General features: G+C 53.5%; 1 protein-coding gene across 1 annotated transcript; it reads left to right on the forward strand.

Moving 5' to 3' along the window:
- Window positions 1–236: 236 nt before the first annotated feature.
- Window positions 237–10,209, forward strand: UNC93B1 (unc-93B1 regulator of TLR signaling). The gene is made up of 11 exons (XM_081531892.1): window positions 237–409; window positions 565–706; window positions 1,277–1,430; window positions 3,883–4,044; window positions 4,261–4,393; window positions 4,738–4,831; window positions 5,361–5,485; window positions 5,952–6,134; window positions 6,954–7,227; window positions 8,360–8,478; window positions 9,445–10,209. Exons 1-11 carry the CDS (start codon window positions 314–316, stop codon window positions 9,781–9,783), a joined length of 1,821 nt encoding a protein of 606 aa, XP_081388018.1. The 5' UTR covers window positions 237–313; the 3' UTR covers window positions 9,784–10,209.
- Window positions 10,210–20,288: the final 10,079 nt, after the last annotated feature.

Consider the following 20,288-nt stretch of genomic DNA (forward strand, 5'->3'; position numbering starts at 1 on the left):
CAGAGTCACAACACAGGAAAGTGGCAGAGTGGGGATTTGAACTAGCACCTCCCATCCCTGAGGCCACTGAGGGACACATGGGTGCTCCCCCACACACACACAGACACGCAGACACAGAGACATAGAAACAGACACACACGGATACACAGACAGACACGCGCGCGCGCGCGCGGGCCAGGCACGCCCCCAGCCGTGCAGGGCCTCCCCTAGCGGAGGAGGTGGCCCGGGGGCGGGGCGCGGCAGGTCCCAGCTCCGGGAGGAAGTGCCGGCCCCCTGCCTGGTCTCCCGGGCTAGTCCTCCCGCGGGTCGGGCCATGGAGGCGGAGCCGCCGCTCTACCCCGTGGCGGGGGCCGCGGGGCCGCAGGGCGATGAGGACCGCCTCGGGGTCCCCGACGGGCCCGAGGCCCCGGTGAGCGGGGACGCTGTTGGTGTCGGGGCGCGGGGACCGGGAGGGCCGGGTCTCCCCCGGCGGGAGTGGGATGCGGCCCCGGGGACCGGGTGCGGCGGGGCTGGATGCGGGAGCGGCCGGAATGCGCCCTTGCTAGCGGCCGTGGTGCCCCGCAGCTGGACGAGCTGGTGGGCGCGTACCCCAACTACAACGAAGAGGAGGAGGAGCGCCGCTACTACCGCCGCAAGCGGCTCGGCGTGCTCAAGAACGTGCTGGCGGCCAGCGCGGGAGGCATGCTCACCTACGGCGTCTACCTGGGTAGGTGGCCCGCGGCGCGCCCCGCCAGCGGCGGGCTGGGCCTCGGGCCCGGCGAGGAGGCACGGCCCGCGGGCTCCGCGCGGGGACCCAAGGCTCTCCGCCACCCCCCCTCCGGCTCCGTCTCCGGACCTGAGGTTTCTCAGGGAAAGAGAAACCTCGGCCTCCCTTCCTCTTTCACTTCTCGATCTGCGCCCTCGCAGATGCAGCTGCGGCGCCCCCTCAGTGGGGGCGTCCCGGGGTGGGGGGGCGGGCAGCCAAGGCCCTCGAGAGTGTGTGGGCGGTGCGCTGGGCGCCCTGGGCGGGTCTGCTGCCATTCTCGGGGCGGGGGGCATGGGGGCGCTGGGGTCCGAAATTCCTGCAGAGCAATGTAGGGGAGGGGGGGGGTCTATATTCAAGTCGCTATCGTTGCCACCGGCAGGTGGGACCTGGGCCTCCCCGCCGTCCTCCTGGGTATTGGAGTTAGGGACCCCTTTGGTGCCTGGAGCTTCCTGCCAGGCTTCGCGTTCCCGCCTCTGCTTGGTTGCCCCCAGAGCCAGGCGGCCCCCTCCACGCCCGCTCCCCGCCCCCTAGGCCTCCTGCAGATGCAGCTGATTCTGCATTATGACGAGACGTACCGCGAGGTGAAGTACGGCAACATGGGGCTGCCCGACATCGACAGCAAGATGCTGATGGGCATCAACGTGACGCCCATCGCCGCTCTGCTCTACACGCCTGTGCTCATCAGGTGCGCCGGCCGGCGTCCCCGCCAGGGCTGGGCTGCCCCCACTCCGACCCTGAAGGGGTGCAAGGGCCGTTGGACACTGGGGTCTCCAGTTGCCCTGGTGTTCCTGGGGGGTGGAGAGAGGCCTTGCTGACCTGAAGGGGTGAGAGAGAAGAGGTGAAACCCAGGTTTGGGGGAAGAAACAAGAGCTTTGCCCGCAGACACCGTGGGTCTCAAGCAACAGAAATTCGCTCTGGCTCCTTCCCTCAGCTTGCCGGTACCCCATGTGGCATCATTCTCGTGCCCTGCTTTGTGGCCTGGAGCCACAATGACCTTATGAGGTCAGGGCTGTGGCATTTCTGGAAAGAATCTGATCAGCTAGCAAAGCTCAGGGACACATCCCGGGACCCATTAGCAATGGCAGTGTTGAGGGACATCACTCACTGCAAAGGGCATGGTTGGGCAGGTGCCCTGGCGAGGGGGGGTCTACTCCAGACCTGAGCCTTACTGGCATCTGGGGCCGTCGCTGGGCCCTCCACAAGAACCTAACCACCAGGTGGTAGGTCTGTGCTCAAATGGGACCCAGAGATTAGTGCATACACTGGTTGTGTTCCCCTGTCTTTCCAAAACAAAAGCAACCCTGTCCCCCAGCTCCTGGGCTGTTTCCTTGTCTTAAAATTAAAGAGAGAGAGGGGGTGAGGGAGAGAGAGAGGCTGAGAAAGGAAGGAAGGAAGGAATAAAACCTCCTAGGATAAACTTTCAGAACTGCCCTGACTAGGTCAGAGGGATATAAAAGGCTTTATGGCTCTTGAAACCTATTACTATTATTCACAGCGACCTCCTTTCATTTCCTTTGTGCTGGGCACTTTATAAGCATATCGCATTCCCTACAATCCAAGGTGGATGCTCTAATCTTAGACACAGGGAGACCAAGAGATCGAACCCATTCCCACAGGCAGAAGTGCAGACTGAAAGTTTGAACCCAGGCAGAGTGACTCGGAACCCCCATGCTTTCCCCAACCCCATACTCTCAGGATGACTTTCCAAAGGACTGTACCACCTGCCTGAGCACTGACTGTGTCATTTTTAAAACCACAGCCTCATCAGCAATGAGTGTTAGTATTTTTACTTTTTGCATTTTCAAAATGTACAGTGCAGTTTCGGTGCCCTTCCCCAAACAGATCAGAGGAGGCTGCCTGTTTGTTTATTAGATGGCAGTTCAGTTCAGTTCGGTCGCTCAGTCGCGTCCGATTCTTTGTGACCCTGTGGACTGCAGCATGCCAGGCTTCCCTGTCCATCACCAACTCCCAGAGCTTACTCAAACTCATGTCCATTGGGTCAGTGATGCCATCCAACCATCTCATCCTCTGTTGCCCACCCCCTTCTCCTCCTGCCCTCAATCTTTCCCAGCATGAGGATCTTTTCCAATGAGTCGACTTTCTCACATCAGGTGGCCAAAGTATTGGAGCTTCAGCTTCAGCATCAGTCCTTTCAATGAATACTTACGGTTGATTTCCTTTAGGATGGACTAGTCTGATCCTAGGTGCGTGACCACATGATCATGGTTATCTAGGTCATTAAGACCTTTTTTGCATAGTTCTGTGTATTCTTGCCACCTCTTCTTAATCTCTTCACAAGCAAGTATACTCCAATTAAAAAAAAAAAAAAGAACCAGGACCCTGTTGTAGAAGAGAAAGCAATTGTATCAGAAAACCAGAGTCACTGAACTTTGAGCTTGCTGGAAATTCAGACAAAGAAAGGAAATAATGAGCCCAAATACTCAAAACAAACAAACAAAAACCAAAACAAAGCTAATCCCAAGATCAGAGGGGTGGTTTCTAACCTGATCAGCCTCCACGCCCTGAATGGGCCCTTATCCTATCATTTGTCAGCCCCTTCCTAACATAGTGTGACATTTTCCAAGAGCCAGTAAGGCTGTTGTTCTAGGAGCCAGTGAAGGGGAAATTTCCCAACTGACCATGCTGGACTGAAAGGGCAAAGTACGGAGGGGACGGGGTGCCAGGGCTCTCCCCGTGGTCCTCAGTTTTCCTCCACCCAGTTTCCTGGGCCAAGTTCCTTAGACATTCACTTGGGTCTCCTGCAGTCACTGCATGTGGGTAGAGGAGGGGCCTGGGTAGTCAGCCCAGAACACAGATGAGGGCTTCTTGTGTCCACGGGCCACTGTCTCCTGACACCTTCTCCCCACTGTATCTCCTCTATCCCTGCGGTGGCCATGAGAGGCTCGTGGCTGGGACACGGCACACATTACGTCTGTGTGGTTACAGTGGCTCACCTGAGGCCACCAGCAAGTCCGTATCTCTGAGACTCTAGTTTAGGTCCCTTGATTCCAAAGCCAGGGGTCTCTCCCCACTTCACCCAGCCTCGGGAGCTGGGACCTGGACTTGTGGCCACTGTGGCTTTGGGCTGAAGCCGTCTGGGTAGTCCGTGGTGCCAGCATCCTTTTTACCACCTTCAGGTTTTTTGGCACCAAGTGGATGATGTTCCTGGCTGTGGGCATCTATGCCCTCTTTGTCTCTACCAACTACTGGGAGCGCTACTACACGCTTGTGCCCTCAGCTGTGGCCCTGGGCATGGCCATTGTGCCTCTTTGGGCCTCCATGGGCAACTACATCACCAGGTAAGTCTCGTGGACAGCAGGGTGGAAGACCGGGGACCCAACAGAGCTATATTGCCCACCTCAGCTGGGGGACCTTAGGCCAGCCTTATTTGCCCTCTGGGCCTCAGTTTCCCCATTGGTGGGACACAGGCCAGGTAGCACATATGCCTGGGTACAGAAAGTGAGGCATCTGGCCGACGTAGGGCTGGGGAGAGCCTTCTCTCCTTTGTGGTCCAGGATGGCCCAGAAGTACTACGAGTACTCCCACTACAAGGAGCAGGATGAGCAGGGCCCCCAGCAGCGCCCACCGCGGGGCTCCCATGCACCTTACCTCCTGGTCTTCCAAGCCATCTTCTACAGCTTCTTCCACGTGAGTGCCATGCCTGGGGACCCTGGGGGCAGGCTATTCCAGGCCTAGAATCACATATTGCAGCCCATCCCACAGTCTTTCCAGCCCTCTAGTCCACTGGCCTTTCTTTGGCCAACCCTTGCTTGCTTACCTCTAGTGACAGAGACCTCATTACCTCACTGTCCATGGTGCTGACCAGGAGGAAGTCCTCCTGCATCGGGCACCCCCCACCACTGGACTGCCCCCCAGAGGTGGGAAGGCCCTTGTCCTCCCAAGGCTGTTCCCAGACCCCTCCCAGATGGTGCCTGTGCTCTCTGCCTGGTTCCATGCCCCGCACCTGACCCACACCACCCTCCTGCCCACAGCTGAGCTTCGCCTGTGCCCAGCTGCCCATGATCTACTTCCTGAACCACTACCTGTATGACCTGAACCACACGCTGTACAGCGTGCAGAACTGTGGTTAGTGCTCAGGGGGGTGGCTTCCCTAAGGTTGGCTTGCCTCCCCCACCAAGTCACCCAGTAGACACTGGGCCCTCAAGGGCAGAAAGGATGCCCTCGCTCACAGGATCCAGAGATGAGAGCCTGCTGTCACAGCTCCGGTGATCAGGAAAAGCAAAGGGCCTTGTCGTTAGGACATCTGACTCAGCCTGGGGTCAGGGTAGGGTGCATCAGGGAAGGTTGCTTAGAGAAGGTGCCATCTGGGCTGAGGCTGCCGTGGAATCCCTCAGGATCAAGTATACCCTCAATGCAGGGAGATGTATGGAGGTGGGAGGTGGGCTGGCAACCTGGGGAGAGGTACTTTCAGCCTCTTTGGCCCTCACCTCCAAAGTGCTTTCCAAAGGAACCCTGCCTTTGCAGGCACGGGTCCTCAGCTACCCCCCCTAACCCTCCCCTCACCCATCTGCTTGGTCCCATTTCTTTATGGCTGAGTTGCCCGTGTGCCCTGCTCCCTGCCTCACGATGCCCCCCCCCCGCCCTCCTTTCTCAGGCACTAACAGCCAGGGCATCCTCCTCGGCTTCAACAAGACAGTTCTGCGAACGCTACCGCGGAGCCGAAACCTCATTGTGGTGGAGAGCGTGCTCATGGCGGTGGCCTTCCTGGCCATGCTGCTGGTGCGGCCCGGGGTGGGGGTGTGGCGGGATCAGGTCTGGGACCCTTGGCGGGGAGAGAGGCGGCTTCGTGAGTCAGGAGTCAGGGCTGAGTCCTCCGGAGGGGACCTGAGCCTACGCGCTGGGCTTGAGGCTCCGAGGCGTGGCCGATGCCTGTAGACTGAGAGAGGAGTTGGAATACCAGAGGCCAGTGAGAGAGGGTCCAGGCCAGATCCGGGGTCGAGCTGGAGACAGGGTCCTGGAGGACTGGTTGTGACATTGGGCGGAACCGGGGGTGGGGTGGGGGAATGGGGAGGCAAGGCGAGGGTCCAAGGTGTGGCTTCAACATGGGGGCGGGGCCGGGAGGCTCGTCCTGGGATTTGCCAGGGGCGGGGCGGGGCGGTGCTGGAGCTGAGGGGCGGGGCCGAGTTCAAGGGGCGGGGCCAGGGCTCCCGGCTGCCCGCCCCCTCCCTCACCGCCTGGCCCGCAGGTGCTGAGCCTGTGCGGAGCCGCATACCGGCCCACGGAGGAGATTGACCTGCGCAGTGTGGGCTGGGGCAACATCTTCCAGCTGCCCTTCAAGCACGTGCGCGACTTCCGCCTGCGCCACCTCGTGCCCTTTTTCATCTACAGCGGCTTCGAGGTGCTCTTTGCCTGCACTGGTCTCGCGCTGGTAAGTGCAGCCTGCAGAGGGTAAAGCCAGATAAAGTCCGCGACATCCCGTTAAATTTGAGTTTCGGATAAACAACGAATAAGTTTCGAATTTATCAGTTCAGTTCAGTCGCTCAGTCGTGTCCGACTCTTTGTGACCCTATGGACTGCAGCACGCCAGGCCTCCCTGTCCATTGCCAACTCTCGGAGTTTACCCAAACTCATGTCCATCGACTCGGTGATGCCATCCAACCATCTCATCCTCTGTCGTCCCCTTCTCCTCCTGCTTTCAATCTTTCCCAGTATCAGGGTCTTTTCAAATTTCGAATTTATAAGTATGTGTAATACTAGTACAGTTGGCTCTCCACATTCACAAATCCAGAGGGCCCACAGTACTGCCCCATTTTATAGAAGGGCTTTAAGCATCCATAGAGGGTGTCCGAAGGGAGTCCTGGAGCTAACCCCCCGCAGACACCGGGGGACAATCGTAGGCCCAGATATTCTCCCCTGATCTCCTTTGGCCTCTCTTCCCCAATCCCCGTGTACCTTGGGAAAGTTACTTTCACCTCTCCCAGCCTGCTTCCTCATCTGTGAAGTGTCTAATGACTCACTTCCAGTTGAGACGGAATCATGCCCAGAAAGTGTTTGGTTCCACATGGGTTCCAACCTTGGTGTCTGGGGCCATTGTCCAAGCATTTTCTCATGGTCTGTCCCTCAGGAACCTTCCCACAAGCTTTGAAGGAAGTTGGCCCTGTGGTGGCCGTTGAGAGGGCAGGATGTGGCCTGACGTGAGTCAAAGAGCCTGGGCCAGCTGACCACTGACCTCACCCCTGTCCCCTAGGGCTACGGCGTGTGCTCGGTGGGGCTGGAACGCCTGGCGTACCTCCTCGTGGCTTACAGCCTGGGCGCCTCGGCCTCCTCGGCCCTGAGCCTGCTGGGGCCGTGGCTGCCACGCCCCGTGCCCCTGGTGGCTGGGGCTGGACTGCACCTGCTGCTCACTCTCAGCCTCTTCTTCTGGGCCCCCAAGCCCCGGACCCTGCAGCACATCTGGATCCTCTACACCGTAGCCGTGCTCTGGGGTGTGGGCAGTGCCCTCAACAAGACTGGGATCAGCAGTGAGTGCAGCCGAGGGCCCTGGGTAGCTGGACAGGGGATCCAGTGGCTCCTCGGGGCAGTTGTGGGCAGCACAGACATCCCAGGGACAGACTTAGGGTCAATGGACACCCTAGAGGGCTGTCATGGGGCCTGTGCCCTTGGTGGGGGCAGGTGGGGATCCCTATGCACACTGTTGGGGGGGTAAGTCCCGTGGACACTGCAGGGACAGATGGGGGCTGTGGACACCCTAAAAGCAGGTATGGAGTCACCTGCATGGACATCCTGTCGACTCCCAGGGCAGGCATGGGATTCAGGGTGACATTGTGTGGTTCTGCGAGCTGAGTATGGAGCTCTGTGGACACCTCTTCAGTTCAGTTCAGTTCAGTTGCTCAGTTGTGTCCAACTCTTTGCAACCCCATGGACTGCAGCACGCCAGGCTTCCCTGTCCATCACCAACTCCCGGAGTTTACTCAAACTCACGTCCATCGAGTCGGTGATGCCACCCAACCATCTCATCCTCTGTCATCCCCTTCTCTTCCTGCCCCTAATCTTTCCCAGCATCAGGGTCTTTTCCAATGAGTCAGCTCTTCGCATCAGGTGGCCAAAGTATTGGACACCTCTTAGGGACCATGTGAAAAAAAACACTGGGGAGGCCTTATTTCATACTAGGGGGCAGGGTCCCCCTCGGCATAGTTTTCAGAACACTGGAAACATATCAAGGTCTGTGCCTCAGAGCAGGTCCATTGCATCCCAGAATAATAACCAGGGTGTGTCCATTAGGGGGCTAACCGGAAAAGTCCCTGATGCTGGGAAGGATTGAAGGCAGAAGGAGAAGGGGTCAACAGAGAATGAAATGGTGAGTTAGCATCACTGACTCAATGGGCATGAGTTTGAGCAAACTCCAGGAGATAGTGAAGGACAGGGAAGCCTGGCGTGCTGTAGTCCATGGGGTCGCCAAGAGTAGGATACGACTGAACAACTGAACAACAACGAACCACTAGGGGGCAAGCCAGGACCGGTTTACAACAGCTTTCTAAGCGCTCTTGCCACGGGTTGGGACCAGTGCAGGGCATCTGGGGGTCCCCAGAGGGAGAACTGCAGCTATGGGCCCCACCTGGCCCCTCTCCCCTCTCTGCCCTGCCCTGTCTGCAGCACTCCTGGGAATCCTGTATGAGGACAAGGAGAGGCAAGACTTCATCTTCACCATCTATCACTGGTGGCAGGCTGTGGCCATCTTCACTGTCTACTTGGGCTCAAGCCTGCCCATGAAGGTGAGGGCCCTCCCTACTTGACCCTCTAGACAACAGATACTTTTGAGTGCCCGCCCTAGCCTCACAGACCCTGAAAGGCATCCCCATCCAAGGGCCAGGCCCTGGGCAAAGCCCACTGGTTGGCCCCACACCCATCACTGGCTTGTTACTTACTGCTTCATCTTCTGCCAGCCTCAGTTTACCGGTGTCTGAAAGGGTTCATAGTTTGCCCTCTCCTTGTGGGCACATCCCAGCTGCCTTGTGGGTTGTTTGGTCACCTGTTCACTAGATGTTGGGCTCTGAGCTGGATGCTGAAAGTCTCTCTCCCTTCTTGACGCTCAAGGGTCTTGACCAACTTTAAAAACAATTAAAAAAAATTATTTATTTGGCTGCACTGGGTCTTAGTCACAGGACACAGGATCTTAGTTGGAGCATATGTGGGATCTAGTTCTCTGGCCAGGGATTGAACCTGGGCCCCTTGCATCGGGAGCACAGAGTCTTAGCCACTGGACTATCAGGGAAATCTCTGGCCAGCTTTTTTTTAAAAAATGAAATAGAATAGGGAATAGCAGGGAGTATGTCTGTGAATATGTGTGAATGTACTGCCTTATGATGTAAAATTATTTCTGACTGCCTGTTACAGTCAAACCCTGTAACAAGTGTCACTTATGGTCCTCACGTGTAAGAGACAGTGTAATCTAAGCCCTGTTATGGTGGGCCAAGCCTCCCTTCACATCTACCCTGGGAGGCAAAAGGATTATCATTACAGTGAGGGAAACCGAGGCCCTGAGAAGTACGGTGACCATAAGGCACAGAGCTGGGGTTTGGGCCTTGCCGGCAGGATGGTACCCAGGAAGCTTGGCTGGACCCCAGGAGGAGGGAAGGGCAGCAGAGGAGCTGCGGGGTGCCCATCCGGGCCAGGGGCTGGGCCAGGAGGGCGCGGGGCGGCGGCCGTAGGTCCCCTGCATCCTCCACCTGTTTGCCCAGGCTAAGCTGACGGTGCTGCTGCTGACGCTGGTGGCAGCCGCGGCCTCGTACCTGTGGATGGAGCAGAAGCTGCGGCGGGGCGTGGTCCCGCGCCAGCCCCGCATCCCGCGGCCCCAGCACAAGGTGCGCGGCTACCGCTACCTGGAGGAGGACAACTCGGATGAGAGCGACGCGGAGGGAGAGCGCGGCGGCGGCGGCGGCGGCTGCGGCCGGGGGGACTGCGCGGAGGAGGAGGCGCCGCCTGCGGGGCCACGACCCGGCCCGGAACCAGCCGGTCTCTACCGCCGGCCCTGTCCCTACGAACAGGCGCAGGGAGGCGATGGGCCGGAGGAGCAGTGAGGGGCCAAGAGTGATCACCGGCCTCGGTTTAACGCGTCTCAGGTCGGGGCCCCTCTGATTCCGCGCGCTGATTTCAGGAAGGACCCTCTGCGCGCCCCCTCCCAGATTCAGGAACGCCCTTCCCAGAACGTGTCCACCTGGAGCTTGGGATCCTCCCCGCATCCTCTTCCAAGGCGGACTGGGTCCGCGAGACCCCTCCGCCAGGCCTAGGGTTCAAGAGACCGCACAGCGGAAACCCTCCTCCCACCTTAGGGGCCCGCTCTCCACGACCCCCTCCCCGGCCCCAGCCCCGGGGCAGGGACCTCGCAGTCCCGCCCCAGCTGCCGGCTCCAGGCCTGCCCTGCTTTGCACATCCTATCCGCACGGTCTGCCAAGATGTACGACTTTAAGAAAATGGGCAATAAAGAGATTTTTGTATTGTCCTGATTGGGAAGCCTGTCGTGGGTGAACGGAGATGGCCCGGGGTGTGTGGCCGGGTGACCCAGCCGACTGGGGCACTGGGGTGGCCTGCCTTGAACTGAGGTTGGGGAGGGAGGGTCCCCTAAGCCCCGCTCACTAGACTGTCCTCGCTCCTGGAGGTACCACCCCTCCCCACACGCGCCGGCTTTTTCCAGTTCCACCCCACCCACTCAAGACAAAGAGGCGCCCGGGGGTCGTCAGTAGGGGCCTCAAGGGAGTGTGATGGGGGCAGCCAGCCCCACGATGGTCTAGAGGAGGGGATGGAGTCCCGCAGCCCAGGTCTCGCTGCCCTCTCCTCTAGCATCCCGAGTCCTCCTGCCCCACCCCCATCCTTTCCTTACCCCTTGGGCCCGCTTCTGCCCACAGCTCCCCAAGGGACTCCTTTTGGGGCCAAGTCCATTTCTGAGCCGTGCGCGGGTCACCCCGTGTCAGTATGGGCCTGGGGCATTGATGTCTGAGCCCAGCTAAACTTGGCTGCTGATCTTCCTGCGTGACAGCCTAGGCTGTTATGTCCATGAGGGACGCAGACGCTGGTGGGAGGGGCAGACCCCTATCCCCCGAGGTCGCCCACCACTGTTGGGAGGGGGAACTGAGATTCCACTGTGAGGAGCAGCAAGGGGACCACAGGAGGGTCCTGGAGCCCCCAGCTGCACCCCAGGAGATTGGTACCACCAATGCTGGAGGCAAAGCATTCCTCCTCACACCACATCCACCCCTGGCTGACTCCCAGACCCTCGTCCACACCCACTTCAGCATCAGGTCTCCTAGCTTCTTCCACCCCCTATGGCCCTCTCTCCTCTGCCTCCCATGGCCCTCACTTGAGTTTGGTTCCAGGAGCCTCAGCGAGCCCTGGAGCCTGACTCTTGACCTCAGACAGGGGGTCAGCCCATCTAAGCCACAGCTTCCTCCTCTGTAAACTGTATCTGTGGTGGCACCAAGGTCCCTAGAGCCTGTAGGAGACTCACAAGGGCACAGAGGATATTTTAAATTGTCTAAAATGTGGATATCTCCCTGCTCTGAGCAAATTAACAGGTTCAGGTGGTTCACAATTTCAGCGTTAAATGACACCACAAATCTTTTCATGTCATATCTTTGAGAAGGTGGGTTTCCTGTGGTTTCGGGATAAAAAATGACGTGACCGTGAAACAAGAAATGAGACTGGGGGTGTCCCATCTGATTCCAGGTTTGAGAAGCTGGCCTGTGCACACAGCCAGTTAGTAAGTCACAGTAGTTATTGTTGTCGAGTCAATAAGTCGCATCCGACTCTTCTGCGACCCCATGGACTGTAATCCGCCAGGCTCCTCTGTCCATGGGATTTTGCAGGCAAGAATACTGGAGTGGGTTGCCATTTCTTTCTCCAGGGGGTCTTCCCAACCCAGGAATCGAATTCGGGTCTTCTGCACATGTCTCCTACATTGTAGGTGAATTCTTTACCACTGAGCTGCTACCAGGGAAGCCCGGCGGTTATTAGAGAAGGAAATAAAAATACCATTTTTTTTCTTTCTATTGGTGTGTATTATTCCATATATTTTCTAAGTGACTACTAAGTTATTAGAACATACATACTTATTGATTGGACCTAAAATAATTCACAAATATAACTGTTGGATATTTCTTTTGGCTTAGGAGCACCACGAAAAAATTACTGAGACACTGAAGGTTTCAGGACCAGGGAACGCTTGGACAGCTCTGTGTTAGCAGAAGGCTGGCAGGGAGTTACCTACAGGGAGTCCCTCGTTGGACCCTGGGCCCCCCTTCTGCCTTGTCCAGAGAACTGCAGCATCTTTTCTGGCCCCAGCCTGGGGATGGAGATTAAACCTATCGTCTGTGATGCCCCAGGCCCTTCTCTGAACCAGCGTAAACTAGTCACCAAGTTGTTTTTGGCAGATTCGAGGGACCTGCCATTATGGGGGGCAGCAAGGCCCACACCTCTCCACAGCCTCCCCAGCAGGTGATCTCTAGACTCAGACAGATGAAGGGGCTGAAAACTGCCTGCCTCATACACAGACTTGCAATGACAAGCAGACCCAGACTGGGTCATGCAGGGTGACTGGCACTCTGTCCTCCCTGTTGCCCAACAGCATCTGGCATGGAAGGCAATGTTCTCTTATGGAAGATGTGACCTCCTTATAGCAGGGTTCCAGCCAAATTCCAGACAGAGCTGGGCAACCAGATGCTTGAGCCATAAGCAGGGCAGGGCATCATTTGGAAAAGTGTGGGCACCTGGGCGTGCCAGGCAAGCGAGGGGAGGGAAGATGATGGTTCTACAGCTGGTCACCATTCAAAGTCATTTCAGGGATGAGCCCAGGCATGCAGAGCAGCCACCTGGGAGGGAGCATGACTTTCAATGATGTGCCTTGCATGGGGGTAGGCTCCCCATCAGAAGACTCCACACCCCCTCTTACTGCTCCTGGCACATGGACAAGACCCGCAGATAGACACACGGAACAGGGCACACCCATGACAAGCAACACACACACACACACACACCCAGAACAAGCAGGTAACTGTTACGACAGTAAGCTCCAGCAGGCCAGCTCTTACAGGCACGCCTAATTAAGCCATCAGATGTCCATGCTCCACCCCTTGGCAGCTCCAGGTCTGGTTGCAAAGTACAATATTGATGTCTCTATCACCTCTGGATAAGGGGACTGGGCGGCTGTCTGGACTCCGAAGTGGAAAGTCAGACTCTGCATCATGGTCTTGGCTTCTGTGATTCTGTGTCAATCTGCCCTTGGGTAATTTTAACAATTATATGATTCCAAGACTCTATAGTGTAAGATTTTAACTATCTTCTCAATAGCAGGTGAAAGACCCTGAAAGTCTCCTTTTAGAGTCACCTAGAGATGCTGGATCAGAAACAAACTGGTTTTGGGGACAGTTAGCCACTGGCAGTCCAGTGGTTAAGACTCCGTGTTTCCTAGAGGGTGTGGGTTCAATCTCTAGTTGGGGAACTAAGATCCCACACGCCATGACATTCCATATGGCATGGTCAAAAAATAAAATTTGATAAATTCTGCAACTGAGGTAGATCTACATCAGCAGGATACAAAAGGAAAGGTTGCTATTTAGAGGGTATTAGAGTTTATATTCAGAAAACTGAAAGTGACAGTCGCTCAGTCATGTCTGGTTCTTTGCGACCCCATGGACTGAATTCTCCAAGCCAGAATACTGGCATAGTCCTTCCCTTCTCCAGGGGATCTTCCCAACCCAGGTCTCCCACATTGTGGGCGGACTCTTTACCAGCTGAGCCACCAGGGAAGCCCAAGAATACTGGAGTGGGTAGTCTATCCCCTCTCCAGCAGATCTTCCCAACTCAGGAATCGAACTGGGGTCTCCTGCATCGCAGAGGGTCAATCTAAATGCAAGTTTGCAAATGTAGACATTCTCCTGAGTATCTTGTTCAAGAAATGAGCCTTGTTTATGAGAAGGTGGGATCTTACGAGAGTTGTTGAAGCTGGACGATTTGGCACGGGCTGAATCCCATTGTGTTATATGTTACTGGTCATGAGGCAACACACGTCATGGTTTTGTTTTTACAGACAGCAAACCCAGCAGCACAGCTCTGGGGTCAGGAACAGTGTGGATGTGGTGCTGGCTGGTCAGGGTCCGGCTCTGGTGCCAACAGTAGCGTCCGCTTCAGCTGGCTGAGAGGCCTGCGCTGCTCAGGGAGGCCCCATGAGGGATGGAACTGCCGTTTTTAGTGAACCCCTGTCTCGTTTACTCTCTTCGTCCTGTGTTATCGCTCAGTCGTGTTCGACTCTTTGCAACCCCGTGGACTGTAGCCCACCAGGCTCCTCTGTCCATGGGATTCTCCAGGCAAGCATACTGGAGTGGGTTGCCATTTCCTAGGGGACCCCAAAGTGGTAATGACTCTGGGACAAGAATAGCCTCCCAGAGCATCATGGTCCTGGGCAAGGGACCAAGGGTGGGGTTGGGGGTGGGGGTGGGGAGGGGTTGAGACTATGCCAGAAGACCTAGGTCTGACTTTACCCTAAAGATGTCATCTTTACTGTAGCAAGGCAGCTTCTGTGGCCCACTTTCCTGACCCAAGACCTAGGTGCAGGGAATTTCCCCGGTGGCCCAGCGGTTAGGACACCAAGTTTTCACTGCTGAGGGCCTGGGTTCAATCCCTGGTCAGGGAACTAAGATTCTACAAGCCATGCAGCACAACCAGAAAAAAAAAAAAAGCCATTTGGGCATTTATGTGGAAAGCGTTGTCAATAAAATATCACACCTGGATTCTGGGGACAACTACATGTGACTGAGGGCCTGTGGGCACAGGTTTCATGCCACAGCTGGGCTGTTCAGGTAACTTGGGGAGCTCAGCTGGAGCTCACAATTTGTTGTTGTTCAGTCACTCCGCCCTGCCCGATTCTCTGCAAGCCCCTGGACTGCAACACGACGCCAGGCTCCCCTGTCCTTCACGATCTCCCGGAGTTTGCTCAGACTCATGTCCATTGAATCGGTGATGCTGTCCAACCATAGAGTAGGACTTACTTCAGAAAGACCTGTGGATGCACCTTTCATCACACGCACTGAACTTCAGCGAGAGTCACAGAATTCCCACAAGGTTTATGAGAAAGTTTGCCAGCTTGGACTGAAAGGACATAGACAATACAAAAGAAAAAGGGGCCATCAGAATGCCCCCTCCCAGTCCGTCAGATTCTACAGGCAGGAGGCAGACTGAGAAAACCACTCGGCTGCAAACCCATGCTCCCTTTTATGAGAAAGGAAAGACTCAGACGACCAGGACCCAGAGATCAGAGCCATGTGCCTTGGAGAATTTTTCCCAAACCTTGGAATCCAATTAAAGAACTTCCTACGTGTTTCTGGCTGGATTTCAGAACTGCTTTGGATGAGTCCAGTCCACTGCGTCTCCTGTTTTCTTGCTCTTTGAGCAGCAATGCCTATGGCAGTTATCCTACACTGAGATTATAAGACTACAGCCAAGGCATAGGCCAGAATTCCAGTCATCTCAGGGCTCCGATGGGAAAGGACCCACTTCCAAGCTCCCTCCCTGGCCATTGGCTGGATGTGGTTCCTTGGAGGCTGTTAGGCTGAGGGTCTCAGCTCCTCACTGGCTATTGTTGGAGGCTGCCCTCAGTTTCTGCCGTGTGGGCCTTTCCATAGGCAGATGGCTTCATCAGAGTAAATGAGAGAAGAGCCAGAAAGCGCATGAGCAGGTGGAATAATAACCTTTACTTTTGTAGAAGTGAAATTCGAATAACACAAAACTCACCATGTTAAAGTTCAGTGGCATTTTCTGCACTTGGCATATTATGTAATCAACACCTCTCTCTAGTTTCAAAACTTTTTCATCACCATAAGATGAATATCCTGTACCCACAAAGCAATCATTCCCGGTTTTTCCTGCCCCCAGACCTTGGCAGCCACCAGTCTGCTTCCTATCTCTATGATTTGCCTCTTCTAGATATTTCATGTAAAAGAAACCTTTCAACATGTTTCAACCTTTGATGTCTGTTTTTTTTCCACTTAACCTGATGTTTTCAAGTTTCATCCATATTGTAGCGCCTGTATAAGTTCTTCATTTTAAAAAAAATAGACTATTTTTTAGAGTAGTTTTAGGTTCACAGCAAAGCTTTATTCCTTTCTAAGGTGGAATAATATTCCATTGTTATGGATACAGCGTATTGGTTTATCCTTTCATCCACTGATGGACATTTGGGTTGTCTCCACATTTTGGCTGTCGTGAATAATGCTTCCATGAATATTCATGAACAAATATTTGTTTGAACACCTGTTTTCAATTTGGGGAAGTATACACCTAGGAGTGGAATTGCCTGGTCATGTGGTAACTGCCACTCATTTCCAAAGCAGAGGTATCATCTGACAGTCACACCAGCAGTATACGGAAATTCTAATGTCTACACACTTTTACCAAGACTTGTTATTTTCTGTTTTTATGGTTTTTTGTAGTTGTCATTTCATTATAGCTAACCTAGTGGGTATGAAGTGGTATCTTATTGTGGTTTTGATTTGAAATTCCATAATGATCAATGAGACTGGACATCTTCTCATGTGCTTTTTGATCATTTGTATATCTTCTTTGGAGATAGGTACTTTGCTATTCAGGTACTTTGCTCATATTTAAATTGGATTTTTTGCTTCTTGTTGCTGAGGTGTGAGACTTCTTTATATATTCTAGATACATAACCCTTACCAGATTATATTGCAAATATTTTTTCACATTGTGTAGGTTGTCTTTTTACTTTGATAATGTCCTTTGATGCACAAAAGTTTTAGATTTTTGTAAATTCAAATTTATCTATTTGTTTTGTTGTTGTACATGCTTTTGGTGTCATATTTAAGAATCCATTGTGAAATCTAAGGTCATGAAGAATCACTCCTATGTTTTCTAAGAGTTTTATTGTTTTAGCTCCTATACTAGATTGTTGATACATACTGAGTTAATTTGTGAATATGGAGTGAAATAGGTATTCAACTTCTTTGGCATGTGGTTAGCCTGGTGTCCCGACACCATTTGTTGATGAGACTATTCTTTCCATAGCTTCCTTAGTGGCTCAGTTGGTAAAGAATCTGTCTGCAATGCAGGAGACCCGGGCTCCATCCCTAGGTGGGGAAGGTTTCCCGGAGAAATAAATGGCAACCCACTCCAGTACTCTTACCTTCTTTCTTTCTTTCTTTCTGAATGATCTTGGCATCCTTGTTGGAAATCAATTGGTCATAGATATTTGGGTTTGTTTCTAGACTCTCAATGCTATGTTACTGGTCTATCTGTCTATGCTTAAGCAATAATCAAACTGTCTTTGATTACTATAGTTTGTAATAAGTTCACACATCAGGAAATGTAAGTCCTCTAACTTTGTTTTTCTTTTTACATACATTTTTGGCTATTTAAAAAATGAGGATTGGAATTACAATTACATATGAAGATAGGCTTTTCCATTTCTACAAAACATTAGTTTTGATGGAAATTACACTGTATCACAGATCACTTTGAGGAGCATTGCCATATTAAACATTATTCAGTTTTTCATCTCTCAGGCCCTCCCTTCCAAGGTGACCAAGAGAAAAGAAGGAACAATAGTCATGCCAAAAAGGGCTGTGGCCACATGCAGCCTACCTGCGGCGGCAGCTGTGCCCAATGCGTGCTCAAGGACAAGGCCATTAAGAAGTTCATCATTCAAAACATAACAGAGGCTGCGGCCATCAAGGACATTTCTGGAGCAAATGTCTTCAATACCTAAGTGCCTCCCAGGCTGTATATGAAACTACAATACTGTGTGAGTTGTGCCATTCATAGCAAGGTAGTCAGGAACCATTCTCATGAAGCCTGGAAGGACTGAATACTCCCACCCCAATTTAGAACTGGAGGTGCTGCCCCATGACCTTTGCCAAGGGGAGCTAAGTCTTTAATGACCAAAGAAAAACTGCCCTCTGGACAAAAGTAAAGTGAAAATTATATTTTAAAAAATATTAAGTTTTCCAATCCATGAACATGGGATATCTTTCCACTTACTTATGCATTCTTTAATTTCTTTCTGCAGTGTTTTGCAGCTCAGTGTAAAAAAATTTCCCCTTCCTTGGTTAAATTTATTCCTGGGTATTTCATTCTTTTGGATGATATTGTAAATAGAATTGTTTTCTAAATTTCCTTCTCAGATTGTTCACTGCTAGTGTATAGAAACACAGCTGACTTTTGAGTGTTGATTTTATATCCTGGAACTTTGCCGAATGTGTTTATTAGTTCTAGTAGTATGTGTGTGTGTGTTCTTTGGGATTTTTTTTTTTTTTTACCACACCACGTGGGTTGCAGGATTTTAGTTCCCTGGCCGGGGATCAAAGCCAAGCTCTTGGCAGTGACAGAGTAGAGCCCTAATCACTGGACCACCAGGGAATTCACCTTCTTTGGAATTTGTTTATATGTAGAATCATATCTTCAGCAAATAAAAATTGTGTTACTCTTTAAAAAATATTTGTTTAGGCTGCACTAGGTTTTCATTGCTGTGAGAAGGCTTTCTTCAGCTGTGGCAAGAGTGGGCTACGGTTTGTTGTGGAGCTTGGGCTTCTTATTGCGGTGGCCTCTCATGTCGCAGAGCATGGCTCTGGGCATACTCTAGGCTTCAGCAGTCATGGCTCGTGGGTTTAGCTGCCCCACAGCATGTGGGATCTTCCCAGACCGGGGATCGAACCCGTGTCCCCCGCATTGCCGGCAGATTCTTTTACCATCTGAGCCACCAACTCTATGTAATGTTCAATGACAGTGAAAGACGCCGCTGCTCAGAAAGTTATAGACACATGGCAAATGTTAAGGTCTGATGAGACTGGGTGGTGTGTGTGTGAATGACCGTGTGTTACCCTGTGTATCTTCTGTATGCTAGAAATATTACATAAGGTATAAAGAAAAAAAGAAGACCCTTTGCGCCCCAGATGCTAGTGTTCTCCATATCCCGAAGTTTAGCGTGGTTAAGAAGAGCTTGAGCTCTCAAGATCGCATATTTCTCTGGGTCCAGGATCTCAAACAGTTTTCACAAACTACGATTCAAGCCCATAGCCCCCAGCTGTCCCTTTGGCCCAGTGATATGAAGGGCAGGCAGGCGCCTCTGGCCCTGCCTCTGCTCCTGGCCACACCCTCATCTGCCTGGGCCCTCGAGGCTGGAGAGGACACACAGACTTCTATCCTTCCCCCACCCCTTAGGCCTCTCACTGCCTGCAGTGCTTTGAAGTTTCTGGAAACATCCGACACGCTCCCATAGTGACCTTCCAGCAACCTCGTGAGATGGGTGTCACGGTTGGCTGCTTTCTCCCCATTCTGTGGATGGGGAGACTGAGACTCTGAGCATTCTGGACAGGGTTGGTTCCCGGCCAGGGAGCTTCCCTGCAGAGGAGCCAGAACAGAGGCTGCCAGCGGCCTAGGATCTGTCACAAAACTTATTCAGTAGCTTTTCCTAGGAATGACCAGGGAGCAACCATTTGTTCCCTCCAGGGAACCCAGTTCCAGTTTTGAAATCTATCTGAAATTCCCAATCATTTGGAAGCTGGTAAAGATGCTGATGCCAGGTCCCATCCCACACCTGCTGGGGCAGAAGCCCAGAGAAGGGCCCTGGCATCTTCAGGTTCGCAGGGGAAGTTTGAGGGTCCCCAACTTAACCTGTTGAGTCCCACTGAGGAGGCCAGGGTCCTGGAGTCCTGGGCACTGCTGTTTCTTTTCTCCCCAAGAAGAATCCTCTTCACAGGGCACCCAGCCACTTGGCCCTCTCCCCCTCCTGCCTAAGGGCTTCCCAGGTGGCTCAGTGGTAAAGAAAGCCGCCTGCCAATGCAGCAGATGTGAGTTCGATCTCAGCGTCAGGAAGATCCCCTGGAGGAGGGCATGGCAACCCACTCCAGTATTCTTGCCTGGAGAATTCCATGGACAGAGGAGCCTGGAGGGCTACAGTCCACGGGGTCACAGAGTCGGATGCCCTGAGCACGCACACGCACACGTAGGAGTTTGGGGAGACACCACTCAGATAGAAGTGTGGCAGGTCTCATTGGAAGATCATGGTCCAGAGTCTGCTGCTCTGTCCTTAGATTTGTCACATCCAATCCCTCCTTCCCTCCCCTAGCAGGTGGTCATTTCCTGGAAAACACAGGAACTACCCTACCCCCCATCTACAAGGGTCACCCCCTGCAGCATCCTCATCAGGAGGATCCTTCCTGTAAGCACCCAGCGTGACCCCCGACTTCCCCTCTCTACCCCACCCCACCTCTCAGCCATCACCCATTCTCTGCTTCCCTGGAGCAGCAGAATTTCTTTTAAGCCTTTCTTCCCCCTGAGAACTGTTTGTTTGCATTCTTTGACCATTTTTTAGAAATTAATATTTTCTTTGCCAAGCCGCAGAGCATGTGGGAATCTTAGTTCCCTGACCAGGGATCGAACCTGCCCCACCTAGCACTGGAAGCACGGATCTTAACCCCTGGACCACCAGGGAAGTCACAGAACTGTTTGCAAGAATCATCTAGTGGGGTGGCTTTGAACTAGGGACAATGTCATTCCCCTGGGGACACTTGGCAGAGTCTGG

Source organism: Giraffa tippelskirchi, chromosome 10, assembly GCF_054371585.1.
Source record: "Giraffa tippelskirchi isolate mGirTip1 chromosome 10, T2T-mGirTip1v1.2.pri, whole genome shotgun sequence".
Lineage (NCBI taxonomy): Eukaryota > Metazoa > Chordata > Mammalia > Artiodactyla > Giraffidae > Giraffa > Giraffa tippelskirchi.

Excerpts from the sequence above, each read along its gene's own strand:
- UNC93B1 (XM_081531892.1), top strand. The coding sequence starts at position 314 with ATGGAGGCGGAGCCGCCGCTCTACCCCGTGGCGGGGGCCGCGGGGCCG. Across the intron at positions 1,431-3,882 it reads TACACGCCTGTGCTCATCAG|GTTTTTTGGCACCAAGTGGA; the intron begins GTGCGCCGGCCG and ends TACCACCTTCAG. Across the intron at positions 8,479-9,444 it reads GCTCAAGCCTGCCCATGAAG|GCTAAGCTGACGGTGCTGCT; the intron begins GTGAGGGCCCTC and ends CTGTTTGCCCAG.